This window comes from Liolophura sinensis, chromosome 9, assembly GCF_032854445.1.
Source record: "Liolophura sinensis isolate JHLJ2023 chromosome 9, CUHK_Ljap_v2, whole genome shotgun sequence".
NCBI lineage: Eukaryota > Metazoa > Mollusca > Polyplacophora > Chitonida > Chitonidae > Liolophura > Liolophura sinensis.
Genome location: NC_088303.1, coordinates 4289777 through 4305754, shown reverse-complemented (window position 1 = coordinate 4305754; position 15978 = coordinate 4289777). Strand labels below are relative to the sequence as shown.

Genomic DNA, 15978 nt, shown 5'->3' with positions numbered 1-15978 from the left:
ACTAGATTTCACACAACTTCAAAGTGGTTTACAAAGGGTCCGTTTCTCGTCATAAGGTTCAAATGAATAGCTCGGAAAAACGAAATATGGTTCATCCATTGCATTACAGCTTCAGAACAAAAACTTCCTGCACAAACAGTAACATGCTTACAAAAATAACAAAAAATTCTCACACCGCTCAAGAAATGCTGCAGATCTACTCCTAGCAGCCGATATATTTTCTTTTCTAGCCGCGCCCCCTACAAATAAGGGAGGTAACAGTGGTTAGTAGACGCTATTATCGTTGTTTACATGTAGGACTAGCTGCCTTTGATGCAACCACAGGTCAAAAATAAATTAACAAGTGATACTTATTAATAATGTGACCCCTTGTGATCGGATGGGATTTACTCTACAAACAATCCAGATCTTTTTCAAGTACCGGTAGCCTTGGGTCTGAAAGGTGTTCGCAGGTGAAATCGGGGCATTACAGTGACTTGATCGGCACTGGTCATTGAATTTGCTCCCAGGTTGTGCAGACGGTACAGGATTTTTTCAGATAAAACCTATCACACCTACAGTTTCCATGCCATTGTAATTAAGCTAAACCACTATATAAAAGTACAAGTTCATAAATTTACGTAATCTTTTGTTTTCACCATAATTATTGTTTGTATATAGAGAGAGTAAGGTATTACATCCGTTGGCCTACATAGCTTGTCATATTAGGGTATGTTCGGTTTAGGCAAATTTAGAAAACTAGCTCACTCTAAAAGGGGGCCTCCGTGGCTCAGCTGGTTAGCGGGCTAGTGAGTGCGACGTAAAACGCCAATCAAATAAATAAAGAGAATAAATAAGTCCAAGCATGTTTTTATTGATTAAAGGATACATGAAATGCTTCGGTTTTATTTTATAATGTGCATATTATCACGTGTAATGACATATAATTAACAGTACGAACAAAGTTTTGAACTTCGCTTTCGAAGACAAAATGCCTTGAAAGTACAGTTTTCCTAATGTTCCAGTGGTCATTCCGGAAATTAAGTAGTTTGCAGCGGTGACGTCAACGATGATCCCTGTTGAAAAAGAACTGTGGGCGACGTACCGAATGGGTTTGCCCGAAGAAGCGATGTCGTGCCTGTATGACATGTCACCTTGTACATACAATAGCAATTCACGGTTCACCCGGCTCGAGACACTTCTGGGGTGTTCACCGAGTTTCGAGGAAGATCCACGATGACGTAATTTCTGAAGAAATCCGACTGTTGACGGAAGATATGCATAATATAGAGGAGTAATTAAAACGTATACAAAATACCTTCAAAATGATTTTTTAAACAAAAATTCCGGGGAATAATTTTCTTCTTTTGGCATTGAAACACTATCTTTTTTTTAGAGTTCCTTTTTATGTATCCATTAAACACAGCATGGGCGAGAGCTACTGTTTATCGTGAATTGAAGCGGGTCCCTTATAGCAAGTCACGTGGTTAAAGGACCAATGAGCATTTAATCGTGAAAATGGCGACCGCTATGTATTTGGAGCATTATTTGGACAGTGAGTATTTAGTGTTGACTTCGATCGCAGTGGTTCAGAAATGAAAATATTTGTCTGACTTCGAAAAAGATAGTTTTCTCTTTTACTCCACATAAAGAAACATAGCTACACGAAATCTAACCCTGTTCCTGTTCATTTTCTTTCCTAAATTTGACAGTTAGCTTTTTTTGCGCTGCTGTTTGTGTACCGGAAGTAAGGAAATAGCGCGACTTCATTGACAAATTTAAACTTTTTGTGATAGCTCTAGAGGGATCAGAACTCACCGAGATTTAAAAGAATGATCCACATCTAAAAGCAGGTTGTGCGTGTACACAAGAGATTCTCATGTGAGAACGAAAGAAGTAAACGATCTCTGACGGCGAAGATCTGAATATCTGTTTTTTTGCGCCAAACTTTGCTATGTTGTTTATCAAACATCGGATTGATCTCCCTTTGCAAGGAACTTGCTGGGGTTTTGCTCCAATCACACCATTCATGAACAGACAACATGTTTACCGTGGGCTTTCCAAACTAGCTGATACTAAAATCGGCAAAGTGGTCTAACTTTTGAAAAGGTGCCTACATGCATTGCTTAGGATTTTCATATCCATCCTCCAGGTAATGTAGAGACAAATTCTCTGTCAAATTCAGTGATCCTTTTACTGTGTAGAAACTACTACATCTAGATGGACTCTACTGTTTTAGAATTCTTACATTTGTTGTGACACTAAGCCCATCCCCTCCTTTCAAAAAACATGGCACAAATTTCAACCCCCATCTCCTCACTCAAGGCAACCACGTTCGCCTCTTGCTTGGTTGTCTAATTTTTGAGTGGAATCTCCAATATTATTCTCCTAAAATACTATTCTCACCAATGAAATTAACTCGCTGCCTTGTGGACACATTGACTGCAAGAACTTCAGCAGTTCTAAGCTCCTTGCCATAGAGAACCGTTTTGAAATATCACATGACCTTCTTGTGGGTTTGAAATGTAACTGAGTTTTCGCATTAAAATCCTTCCAAATGCTATTATTTTTATATTGATGTCTGTAAGTACCACTTCAATATTCGTAATCCACCCCAGAAGGGCATTAAAAGTACTTGTATTTTTTAGTACAGTTAAATTTGGCTACCATCAGCGCAAACCTCACTGAGATCGGTCCCAGCGAGTTAGTGTTAGGAAATCTATGGAAAGTTTTTGAGAGTGGAGATGGACTCAGTATTATGATGAATGCCAGAATTTTAAAATCTAGATGGACCAGGGTGAAACAAGTTTGATTCAAAGTTTAGATGGCTAGATTACTGTTAAAATCTAGTTTATTGATGCTGGCTGTGACATATCTACACTTTGAATGACCCAGAAAGTTAGTGTATGCCAAATGTAAGATACGTTTCAAGCTGGTATCTTTAGTCACAAAAAAAGGCACCATTTACATGTATATTGAAAAGATCTTATGTAGTCTGGGTACATAGACTATAGTAGGTTGAGAACGGTTTGGATACACCATAGTCATGGCTGCTCAACCTCGAAGTCAGAGATCCGACTTTTCAGTGTTGTGGCGAAGAAGATACCTCTAGCTGGCTAGAACACTTGAATTGTCAAAAAACAGTGAAACTCCTAGTCTCCATATTTCATATGCAGATAGTGTAAAACTTTGATATTGTACATATGGGCACGCACCCAAAATTGTATTCACCTGTTAAATCATATGCTGGCTATTGACGATACCACATAGCGTGTTTGTTTTCTCCTGAGAAGTGATACTTAAACAGACAACCATTACTGAAATGTAGATTGGAAGAGGAGATGTTATGACGTCCATTTGACTAGCTGGTGGTATTCAGAGTGTGCCACAATCTTCTCTTCACCACTTCGGTGAATGACTGGGTCTCTGACTGCAGGTTCAGCAGCCATGATTGTATCGTATTCAAATATTTCTTAACGTAATAGCAGGACTAAGCAGCAGACAGCTTGATATAAACCTATTTCATCAGTTATTAATGGTCTTTAAGCAGGGTTGCTGGATCTTTTTTTTTCGTATGTTCATTCATTTTTATTTGTTTACTGGCATGTAATGCATAATATTACGAGTACATGCAATATCTGTGAATTCTCTGTCCAGGTCTAGAGTCCTTGCCAACAGAGTTACAGAGAAACTTTACACTAATGAGGGACTTGGATCAGAGAGCACAGGATCTAATGAAGGAGATCGACAAAATGGCAGAGGAATACCTTGAAAATGTACGACAGATGTCACCTGAGAAACGAACACAACATTTGGCAGAGATCCAGAAGAGATTTGGAAAAAGCAGAGAGTTTGGAGACGATAAAGTTCAGCTAGCGATGCAGACATATGAAATGGTAATAGATGTCATGATACTTGTTTTAAATATTTTTATTAATAGGATCCAAAGAACAAAAAGAGCACAGTCCATGCTCATGAGTTTAGTGCGGCTGTAAACAAACAGATAGGAAGTAATTGGCATAGAATAGAATAAAGCTAACAGACTGATGAATGTTTGTCTTCGGTTATTGTATAATAATATTGTTTTGACAACTTTTGAGCATTCTTTCTTGTTTATTTCTTAATTTGTATGATTCATGTACATGTAGAACATTCTGTGCAGGTTGATAAACATATTCGAAAATTGGATGCTGACTTAGCAAGGTTTGAGGCAGACTTGAAGGAGAAATCTGTGTCTACAGCAAATCAGAAGTTGAAGGGAGTTGAAGGACCAGATACTGGAAAGAAAAGTAAGTTTGTATTTAGCAAAGAAAAGAAGCTTACCCTGGATACATCTTCCTTCACGATAAAGGGCTTTGCTGCCAAAATGTCTTGGTGTTCTCCAAGCTATGTTTTCCTCCACCCATAAACCTGATTATCATAATTCTAAGTAGGCTGCATCCCCTAATCAAATTGTGCAAAAGTTTGGGTAGGCACCGTCACTTGCCAAGTTTGTCCCATCTGGAAATGATTAAACCTTATTGCTGCACATTCGAGCCATAGGGAAATACACTGAAGCACAAAGATACACACCCAAAAAATCAGTGAATTGCACATTTTAGAAAGAGATCATTAGTACATCACCATTATTGCATGACTTGAGTTCACTAGTTGGTATTTTAAAGCAAGAAGTTATTTTTGGTTGCAGATAAAGACAAAGATAAAAAACGGAAGAAGAAAGACGAGTTTGAGGATGAAATCCCAAAGAGGAAAAAACTGAAAAAGTCCCAGACACAGTAAGTTTATATTGATGGGCAATAAAGGGTTTCAAGTATCGCGTCACTGTCAGTGGTAAAGCGCATAACTGCCAGCCCCTGGCGCACAAGGTTTGTGTTCAGTCCCTGGGTTGGACAGGAAATGTCATTAATCCTATGTGACGGCGTAGTTAGTTTTGTAGCTATTGAAGACTAAGTTGACTAAATGTGATACAGTAAGGCTGACAAACTGAGTTAACTGTGCTGGTGATAAATGTGAACTGTGCCTCTCTATCAGCAGTAAAAAGAGCTTAATGCTGCCTGACATTTCCCTAAGCCGGCATTTCTCTGGCCCCTAAAACGACACTTAATGTGTTCATGTTGTTAATGTTGATAGTCTGTCATTTCTGTATCATCCATTTGTCTTAGAATCCGTCAAAATGAAGAGGTTGAGTGTACATGTGTCATTAGCCACGTTAATGCATATCTGTTTCAGACTCGAGTCTCCGCCTTTGATCATTCCCCAGTTACCTTTATCCATAACCCATCCGTCCGATGTCCTTGACATGCCAGTTGATCCGAACGAACCCACTTACTGTCTCTGCCACCAAGTGTCCTACGGGGAGATGATAGGCTGTGACAATCCAGATGTGAGTCAGAACTAATGTTATAGTTAGCTCATCATAGTGTGAGGAAGTCAACATAACTACACCAGAAGATGAAATATTGAAAATCCCTCCACCCCCCAACCCTTCAGCAAAAAACCCCCCAAACAAATGTGTAAGGTAAATCTTTTTATAAAAATTAGATAGGTGGAATGGTAAATATTAACTTTGGAGGCAGCAATGCTTGTAATCATTTATGACACATTCAGGTAATATGGTCTTTTTGTATCCAACTGGCCTCTAGCCAGGTATGTCGCAGGCTAAATTTTAGCCCTTACTTCTATGGCTATGGCTTTACATCAGGAGGTTTGTCAGTAAGTTAAATATCCTATAAACACCTATCCTATAATTATTTATGCCTAAAATGATTGCTCTTGTTTCCCTTTTCAGTGCCCCATTGAGTGGTTTCACTTTGCCTGTGTCGGTCTCAATATGAAGCCTAAAGGAAAATGGTTTTGTCCCAGATGCACAGAAGAAAGGAAAAAGAAATGAACAAAGCATTTCTTTTAAGAAGAGACAATTATTTCTGATTTCTTTGCATGATTGAAGGAGAGTGCTCATGCGGATGTGGAACAAGGGCAGACAACTCTGTGGAATGTGATATTTCTTGTTGTTAAGTGTGCTGAGAGTTATGAAGTCTGAAGTCGTAGATTAGATGCCCTGTCAGTTTGAAAAATACATGATACGATAACACTTTCAGTATAATTTGAGAATTTTAATTTGCATGTGTTTGAAATGTCATGGATATGTTCAGACTCTGTGTTTGATAATGATCTAATCAGGACAGTTCATTTTTATCGTGTCATTTTTATCCTGTTTGTTCTGAAACATAAATCCTGCTACAGTTTCAGACATGCCTTTTTGCTGTACAGTTATTGGGATCGGTTAATACAGACATCTACAGGAATGCTGTAGTTGTGGTGCCTAATACATTTGAAATACATTAGCATGTATAGTGCACTACATACATGCAAATTGTATAGATTGACATTTTTGTGAGGAAAGGAATAGTATTCTGTGACTTAGATCAGTTCTAGTGGAACTGGTTAATAGGCTCTTTGTTTTGGCTTGTTTTATGAGTGATTCAGTAGATGTGGGAGAAACACTGAAATGTTCAGAACTTCCCAAGTTCTATTTCTCTAAGCTTCTGTCATAGTGTACAGGTTATGTACACTATTAGGATTAGGATAAGGCTACATAAGAAAAGTTTTGGTAAATGTATTTCAAAAGTTTTGTGAAAGTTAGCTCAGATGTTTCTTTAATGATGAAGCTGATAATGCCAAAGATGTTTTTTTGTGTGTGTTCAGTCCTTGTTTATCCATTCCATCCTTCCAGTGAAATATACTTACCTGCATGTGTGTTGTGTGTGTCTTAAGGACTTTGAGTTTGATATTGAAGTGGACATGGACTTGTACATGAAACTGACAATAATACTTCTTCAGACTGCACAATTTATGGACATGTCAGATGGATGAAGGAGTACACTTAAAGCTCTCTCAGGCCGACTTGATTCAGCCTTTGTCGAAGTTACGCAAAATACACAATATTTCAGTGAGAGCTAATAAACTTATGAATAGCAAACATGATAGTACATTTAGTTGACTTGCTATAGTATTACCCACAAGTGTACAGCTTTGCCCAAAAAATGAAATACATGGATACTGTAACACTAGCCTTGGTACTTCCACTAAAGAGTAGTCATCCAATAAAGTTCCCAACTAGTCTATCACTGATGTTTCCCTGCTAATTCCTTTTGTCATCAATGATACACATGGACACCAGTAGGCTTTACAAGGGAGTTCTCGTGTAGATATATGAAATTATGCCGTGTACCTTTATTGAAATTTACTCAAACTATGAATCAGTGTGTTTTACTTATTCTTCTCATATTCACATTAGTTTTGACACAAAGGTACACCAATTGAGTGAAACTATTTTTTTACTGAATGGAAGGCAGACTGCAAAGAGATTCTTTTTGAAATGTAATTCTGATTACTTTTATTTATCATTTTAATGATGTACAGATAAGAATCTGACAAACATTTATTTCAGACTTACAGAAATTATGATGTGCCATACAAAGATCAACCAACATCTAATCTCAACTGAGTTTTCATACATTTATTTACATTGTTGTTCAAATCAAAGACTGTGGGGTAGGGTAGACGTGTGACTTTGAATTACTTCCGTGCTGCTTTCTACGGCCTGAAAGGATCAAAAATGAGTCACTTAATGCACCAATACCTTATTTTGATACTAATGATGATAGTGTTCATAAAACTGATTTTAATGGAATTACAGGTGTTGACGTGAAAGAGTGTCAAGATTCTTAAAACTAGACTATATATCTGTTACAGATTTTCATGGCAGCGTTAACTATTTTAGTCTGATGGTCTTGTTTCTTTGATTCTTTTAAATATATGTCCACTGTTTTATATTTGAGTGGTCAGTGGATATTTTTCTGTCATGGGAGTTTTTAATATACAAGTTCAGATGGTTGTGTTACGGTATTTTTTCGTTTTCATTTGTTTCATTTTGGCAAAAAGCAGTGCAACTGTCTTATCCTGTTTTAACTACAAATGCCCTGGTCCATGTGAACAGCCGCACTCTTCCCCTAGTAATACAAAGCAAATGCATGAAGAGGCCCTCTGCCCAACCATTTAACATGTCAAACCGATAACATTTGCCCATTGATGTAAGTTAAGCCTGTGACATATTAGTTACTCTTGACATTATCATTTTAATATCACTACTGCGTTAGAACTGGTGTGTGAAGTGTTATTGTTTATTGTCCAATAGCGTGCTCAAAGAAATTGTAGCTCATAATCAATGTGTTCGGGTTATTTTATGTGTCTCTTATCTGGGTTTTTTGTGCATATAAACAAGTATGGTTTGATACTTTGTAATAAAGTCCCACCAAAACCTGTAAATATATAGTGGATGGACAAGCAGGTTTTTTTTTTAAATGTTGATATTTTTGGTGATGAAGATGTAAATATTAAGTATGGAGCTCCATACTCTTTATATTGCTGATAACAGTTCTGATACAGGCATGGGTGAGATGCTGCATTCTGACACAGGACAGGTAGAGAAAATAGGAGGAATTAGGAAATGGGACGATTTGATTTCAAATTCTGATTAATCTGTGGATGCAGGTGCCCAAGATCAAGCAAGGTTGATTTTCTTATTGTTCCATGGTTGTTCTTCACTTGTCAATCTACAATTAAAAACCTTGTTGAATAGATTGGATGAAGTAAATCTGAAGGAAGAAAGTGAAAAAGGTTTGACTTGTTAAATAAGTTTTAATTATGAGTATTTGGATCTGTATACCAGGAATAGGTGACTATATAGTATGGCATATCACTTGTCACTGCATGTGAACCCAGGAATTATTCAGTTTGCTCATAAACCTGCCTGTTAATAGTGGTGGCAGGAAAAGTGGGTTGTACTGAATAAGTTTGTGTATAACTTCCACAGAAGCTTCAGTTAACAGATACTGTGAACTCTGTGAGTTCCAATACAGAACCTTTTAACAGGTATTTGTTGTGGATCTGTTAAAGTTAGAGGAGGGTAAATGTTTGCTCCCCTATTATTGAATAAAACAGATAATAGGCCTGTGCCTAGTTCTGTTTGCTTGTCTTTAAGGAGCTGGAACTCAGTGCATGTCGGAACTTGGCACCCTGAAAAGTGGGAAGAGTTATATAATCAAAACTCATTTGAAATGTTTCAGCAGTGCTGCGCTGTAAATAGGCTCTAGTTGAATCCTTGTGTGTTGACTGATCAACTACAGCAAGTGTACAGTTTTCAGATTCCATGGTACAAGGTGTATGAACATTGCCTGTAAATAATGCTGGGAATGAATTTCCCTGTAGGTCCCATTGTACATATCCAAGGCTACTGTAAATGTCAGCTGAGTTTTAAAATGTAACCTCAGATCCCTGTTTTAAAGTTATGGATAACTGTTTTGGTTGTTTTAATTGTTGAATTAAAATATTTTCCTATCAGATATTTATGTTGTTTGTTTCATTATTGGTACCAGCCTATACTTTGTTGAACTAGTGGTAGAATTGGTTTAATTTGTTTCACAGAGGTCTGTATGTCTATAGCCTTACTTACTGATAGACTAAATTAGATGCTTGAAATGTTGATTTTCTGACACTTGCACTCAGTCTTATCTGACAACATGCAAATCCAGCTGGAAAGAGTGATTATACCTTGTATGAATTTTAATCTGTTTAGCGTGCAGCCCTACCGGTACAAGATTCTGTGTGATCTGCTAGCAGGCTAGCATGAGGCGCAGTTTGGCTATAGCAACAGATAAGTCTATAAGTAAGTAAGTCTATTAGTATGTAGATGTCGGAACCTGCGGATGGTCGTGGGTTTCTACCGAGTTCTGTCCAGTTTCCTCCCACCATAATGCTGACCGCCGTCATATAAGTGAAATATTCTTGAGTACGGCGTAAAACACCAATCAAATAAATAAATAAATAAATATAGACACAAATCAAACAATTGAACTATTGTCATACAGCCAAGAGAATTATTTTGGGGATTTTTATATGCATGGAAAAATCTGAATGGGGTTGTGATCTACAGCATGCCATGTAAAATAAATCACCATGCATGTGATGCTACTGAGTCACAACTGGTAGCCTAGCCTGAGGCAGATTAGGCCTACTGCCGAATTAGATCTTATTCCAGCTGTATAATTAATTGCGTCAGCTGCATGTTCTCAACTGATAGTGCATTGATGGTCGTTTAATTTACAACTCACTACTATGAAGAGGCCTCTGTGGCTCGGTGGGTTAGTGAACTAGCGCAGTATAATGACGCAGTTGCCTCTAGCCAATGCGGTCGCAGTGAGTTCAAGTCCAGCTCATGTCGGCTTCCTCTCTGTAGGAAGGTCTCTCAACAACCTGCCGATTGTTGTGGGTTTCCCCCGGGATCCGTTTGGCTTCCACACACCACAATGCTGGCCGCCGTAGTATAAGTGAAGTATTTTTGAGTACGGCGTAAAACATCGATCAAATAAATAAATAAATACTACTATGAACAACTCTGTGATTCAGATATTTGAAGACGCCCCCTTCGAAATTTTACACTGTTTCGTATATTTTTTTATCATGTAACAAATAGTGTACCAAATAGAAAAGGGCTTTAGTGCCTGTTAATCATGCATAAATGTCACAGTCGACTGATGTAAAGTATTTCTTCCAAAATAACCGAGGACAAGCAAATGTTTATGAATACGAAACTTCGCATTCAATGTTATGCGGTAATGCCGCAAGATGGCGGCCAAGTTCCACGGTCGTACTGGGACACTTGTCAGTCTCAGTAATGGGAACAGAACTGCTCAGCGCAACTGTCCAACGCAAGAATTTAACAATGGGGTTGTTCTTAGCTCTGATGCGCTGCGAGATAACCAGATATTTGAAGTTCACATTGACAAGAAGGTTATTGTTGCAGGCGATATATCATGTGAAGTTGTTTACATGGTTTATCATGATAAAATCTGCGTACATACAACGATGCATGTACTTGTGTGCTAGGGTTGGCATATTGAACGGTAGCATGAACAGAAACATTAGACACAATAGCTGAATATACTGACAAATTGTCGATATCTACCATGTATCTCATCATCACAATCAAGTTCCAATCGTCTGGGATCATACATGTACACAGTAAATGCACGTGAATGTATCGACGTACATGTATTAGAAATCGCGTAATATAGTACAGTTCTCACATAATATTGTGCCTTTCCCTCGTCAAGTTTGGCGTAATATCAATTCTTAATATTGTTAGACTCAGAAGTTAAACTCAGAGTGATGTAGTGGTTTCTGCTGGACGCCACTCGCATTTTATCAATGAATTACTGGTATCAGGTTAAAATCCAACTCGCGCAGTTTTGTCTGCTGGTATGTGTTGGGAAGATGGTTGAGTACCAGACTAGGTGCAGCTATTTCCACTGTCGTGTAAACTTAACCACCATCATGCAAGTGAAGTATTTGTAAAGTATTACCTAAAACATGAATCAAAGAAACAAACACATAAATCAGTTCATCAGTCAGTCGATCTCTCAGTATGTAGCATGTATTTTTGTTTGTAGCACTGACATATAGTATTGTATATATGTTTTATCAATCCTTCCAGGTTAATTCATGGAGTGGATCCATAGAGATTGGTGTCACAACATGTGACCCCAACAATCTGAACTTCCCTACAAGCGCCACAGGATTTCGAGAGGGAACATGGGTGATGTCTGGCAGTTCAATCCTGAAGGACGGTCATGCGATGATCGAAGAGTATGGGCGGGACCTGGACCAACTGGATGAAGGGGACAGGATCGGAGTGATGAGGAATTCCGCCGGTGTCCTGCACTTCTTCGTGAATGGTGTTGATCAGGGCCCTGCAGCCACAGGCCTTCCGCCAACTGTGTATGCTGTGGTAGACATGTATGGCAAGTGTGCTCAAGTCACAATAGTGGACCAGGATAGTAACAGAGACATGGCTGCACAGGGTGAGACTGTATATCATGGTCACTGTTAGGTTTAGCATTTCATACAAGCTTTGGAAGGTTTGTGAATCCCTGTTTTATAGTTATAGCTAACATAACTTCAGACTCCAAATTCAACTTTAAAGCAGATTCATTATGTGCTTGCATGGCCTTTTACACACAGCCTTACATTTTTTAAGGCCTTCTGTCTGAGTTCTCCCATCAGTAGGATGTACAAGTCTGTCAGTAAATTGCCTATGCGTGGTGGTTTACCCCAGACACTCCAGTTCTCTTCCTACGAAACTGATCATATGAGTGAACAATTCATGACCATGCTGTTAAACAACAATCAGTTGGTCATTTAATCAAAGCAATATAGAGAATCTACATTGGCTGATAGCAAGCGAATGTATCCTGTGTTAATATATATATATATATATATGCATAAATTAACGCTAGTCATATTTTTCAGCCTTGGTCATGGTTGAGGCAGAATCTGCGAGAAGTCTGATAAGTCATCATGATGTAGACATACCCCACACATGTAGTCAGTCAGCATCACCTTTGTTTTTTTCTGCATAGTTCTGTTTAGACTGCTTTTGCTAAGAACTGGTATGTGAAAATGTTTGAGTAGCAGTAATCTTTGCCTTTACATCATTTCAGCTGTGATCAGTAATGGAGTAGCAGCTGAATTTCTCACAGAGTTATCCAATCAGCTCTCTAGTGACTTGACCAATCAGTTGTCAAATGAATTATCCAATGAACTGATAGCTGCTGTAGAACAGCAGATCCTTTATTCCAATGAGAGTCTGGTTTTCCATGAGAAATGTGGCAGCCTAATAAAACTTAGCAACAGTCGGCGAACTGCTGAACGGAGACGACCACTTGATGAGTTCAACAATGGTGTTGTCATGACTAACAGACCACTTCGAAATGATGAATTATTTGAGGTAGGATTCATTGATTTATGACAACTTGAACCGTTTCCTTGTCTTCATACAAATCCTTGTTTACATGGTGTAGCTATTAACATGGACTTGTAGAATATGATCAAATCATAACGGTGTATTAAAACTGTGAGTGAATTTTTGTCAAAACCTCTTATTGCTGCTTAATTAGTCATACTTGAAGTTTGTCAGAGATGACTTCCATTCCACCAGTATGACATAGATGACTTCCATTCCACCAGTATTACATCGATCACTTCCATTCCACCAGTATGACATGGATGACTTCCATTCCACCAGTATGACATAGATGACTTCCATTCCACCAGTATGACATGGATGACTTCCATTCCACCAGTATGACATGGATGTCTTCCATTCCACCAATATGACATGGATGACTTCCATTCCACCAGTATGACATGGATGATTTCCATTCCACTAGTATGACATGGATGACTTCCATTCCACCAGTATTACATCGATCACTTCCATTCCACCAGTATGACATAGATGACTTCCATTCCACCAGTATGACATAGATGACTTCCATTCCACCAGTATGACATGGATGACTTCCATTCCACCAGTATGACATGGATGTCTTCCATTCCACCAATATGACATGGATGACTTCCATTCCACCAGTATGACATGGATGATTTCCATTCCACCAGTATGACATGGATGACTTCCATTCCACCAGTATGACATGGATGACTTCCATTCCACCAGTATGACATGGATGACTTCCATTCCACTAGTATGACATGCATGACTTCCATTCCACCAGTATGACAAAGATGACTTCAATTCCACCAATATGACATAGATGTTGAGTTCCTCCGGATATGAAAGTATGTGCAGTGCATACATGGGAAAGGCTGTCAGGTTCAGACCGTCAGGTCCAGCCATTCATCAGATGTCATACAAGTGGAATATTCTTGAAAACGACAATAAACTTCAATTAAAAAATACTGTATATCACCTCAAGTTTGGTACATTGTACCTAAAAATGCACTTACAAAAATATATTTACCCTAAAATTATACTTTTGATGCCCAGTCTTGATAATAAAAATTAGTCCCACTTCACAAGGTCAACTCTGAAGGTGAATGGATCAGTCAAAATCGTGCAAATGTGTCCCAAGAGATATGGTATTTAAACTTAAAGTGAAATACAGGGTATGGAATTCCTTTTTTTTTTTTGGTGTCCTTATTTTGCAGTATGTCCGTATGTTATATTGAATTCGAATTGTGTAATAATACACATACAGTGTTAGCCTGCACAAATTCATGTAACACAGTGGATATAAATGAATCAGGCAGTGAAAATGTGCTAATCTGTTACAGATTCGTCTGGACCGTTTAGTGGACAAGTGGTCTGGCTCTATAGAAATGGGTATTACTACCCATAATCCTTCAGTGCTGGATTTTCCCGCAACCATGACCAATATGAGATCAGGCATCACAAATGGTGAGAAAAATATGTGTTTGTTCTGGTGAAAATGTGTAATTAATACCTTATTGCTTGTACAAATGCCAAGAGTAGCATATGTCATACCCTGAACGTCAGCATCGGAGGTTCCATCATTGATGCGCTGTGTGCATATTAATTATTGTAAATTCAGAATTTACAACTTTGTGTATTGTGTATCAGAATCAGTGTTAAAGTGACAGACAGCACATGGCCAATAGTTATGTCCACTGAAGGGCCAGCATTTAACATTTTTTTAGGGTTTTTTGCAACCCAGTAAACGTTTAGTGAAACTTCATCTTGACACAGCTTCAACACGTCTCCATTATCGACAGCAAGGGGACATCACGTTTGCTCTGTAAGGTCGAAGTTATTTTCCGTATTATAGTCAGAGTAGTATAGCCCAGGGAGATAAAAGTTGTGGAATTTGGCGATGAAGGTCCAAGCTTTCTTGGAAATTGGACATACTGGAAGGATATTTCTTTCACTGCTTGAACTGTTAATACAGTCAGCCTGCTATATCATTTACAGTTTAAGTGTTTTGCAGATGCATGGCCGGGCTATTCCTGGTTCAGGTTGTGCCTTTGGAGGGGTTGTGCTGGTGATTTTGACCCCTATTAAATACTTACAAAATTACAATTTGATTGTTGTACAACTCGGTTCATGCTCAATTCTGAAACAAATGGAAATAAATCTTAACACCACTGAGGCAGATCTAGACATTCTGCTGTTGCTGGAATTTATGCTTCATTTTTGTGGTGGTGGCTTCTAAGATAATAGCATTGCTGACCTAGTTATTGCAGATGTCAGAAAAAGCACTTCAGCTGAAACGTGGCGATTCAATAATTTTACTTTATTTTATAAAAGAAAACAGAAAAAAACATCTCTTGTGTGCAAGAAAGAAGAAAGATCAAAATTTAAATTCTTCAGTTCTAATAAATTCAGAAAAAAAGATTATATCGTAAGATTTAATTAATTGTAAGCATTGTCAGGTAAGATGCCATCTTCTCATTCCCACAAATCTTTGGCTTCCCTGATGAATTTTTCACTGACTCTAATATTTGTTAGTTAGAAACTCCTGATTAAACACTGTATTGAACGACCAGAAATGTATTTGTGTAATTTGAACAGCAAGTCTAAATAGGTCTAGGGGAGACTGGGCAGATGAATGTGGTATAGGCCGAGACGGTATGCTACTGTCTGTCATGATACCATTGTTCAATATTACACGGCTTGTAAATCAACTGATTTTACATCTGTGGTGGTCGGTAAATGATAAAGACCTGTCCCATGACACTGTGTGAAATGGCCTCTTGAGTATACGTAACTGAATCATTGTAAACGATCTCAAAATGATGTCTTATGCAGTAGTTCTGTGTTGTTATGTCTCTTCATGGAGTGAATGGGTAAAGGTTGCGTCACAGCTTAGGCCACACAATCTGAAAGCAACATATTTGATTGGATAAAATTCTCAAGATGTATGCCTCGATTCACACCAGTCATTTGTGCAGTACTGACATTTTGTTGTACATGTTATTCGGTGAAATCTCATTAAAATAATAAAATACAGTAGTTTTTGGAAAGCTTGAGAATCCTGCTATTGATTGAAATATGTTTTGGCAAGGTGCTGTCTTGTTCTTTAAAGGAGGTCTTGGGATGCTAAACATATTGCATGTATT

The 15978-nt window shown here is 38.2% G+C and overlaps 3 protein-coding genes across 3 annotated transcripts in view; 2 read left to right on the top strand and 1 right to left on the bottom strand.

Annotated features, from left to right (window-relative positions):
* The window catches only part of LOC135474671 (neprilysin-1-like), a 69478-nt gene extending 69257 nt beyond the window's left edge, over window positions 1–221 (bottom strand). Inside the window, exon 1 of the mRNA XM_064754211.1 lies at window positions 174–221. The gene's annotated coding sequence lies outside the window, so the exon portion shown is untranslated. The remainder of the gene's footprint in view (window positions 1–173) is intronic.
* A 1156-nt stretch (window positions 222–1377) lies between these two features.
* Window positions 1378–6910, top strand: LOC135474752 (inhibitor of growth protein 4-like). The gene is made up of 6 exons (XM_064754335.1): window positions 1378–1534; window positions 3637–3875; window positions 4142–4268; window positions 4667–4754; window positions 5209–5362; window positions 5768–6910. Exons 1-6 carry the CDS (start codon window positions 1498–1500, stop codon window positions 5867–5869), a joined length of 747 nt encoding a protein of 248 aa, XP_064610405.1. The 5' UTR covers window positions 1378–1497; the 3' UTR covers window positions 5870–6910.
* Window positions 6911–10665: 3755 nt separating this feature from the next.
* LOC135474734 (neuralized-like protein 4) overlaps window positions 10666–15978 on the top strand; it is a 28349-nt gene continuing 23036 nt past the window's right edge. The window contains exons 1-4 of the mRNA XM_064754309.1: window positions 10666–10830; window positions 11534–11900; window positions 12540–12826; window positions 14176–14299. Coding sequence (XP_064610379.1) covers window positions 10666–10830; window positions 11534–11900; window positions 12540–12826; window positions 14176–14299 — 943 coding nt within the window. The remainder of the gene's footprint in view (window positions 10831–11533; window positions 11901–12539; window positions 12827–14175; window positions 14300–15978) is intronic.

Bases quoted from the DNA above. Each gene is read 5' to 3' on its own strand.
- LOC135474752 (XM_064754335.1), top strand. From the start codon at position 1,498: ATGGCGACCGCTATGTATTTGGAGCATTATTTGGACA. The intron at 3,876-4,141 runs GTAATAGATGTC...CATTCTGTGCAG, and splicing joins CGATGCAGACATATGAAATG to GTTGATAAACATATTCGAAA. The intron at 5,363-5,767 runs GTGAGTCAGAAC...TTCCCTTTTCAG, and splicing joins TAGGCTGTGACAATCCAGAT to TGCCCCATTGAGTGGTTTCA.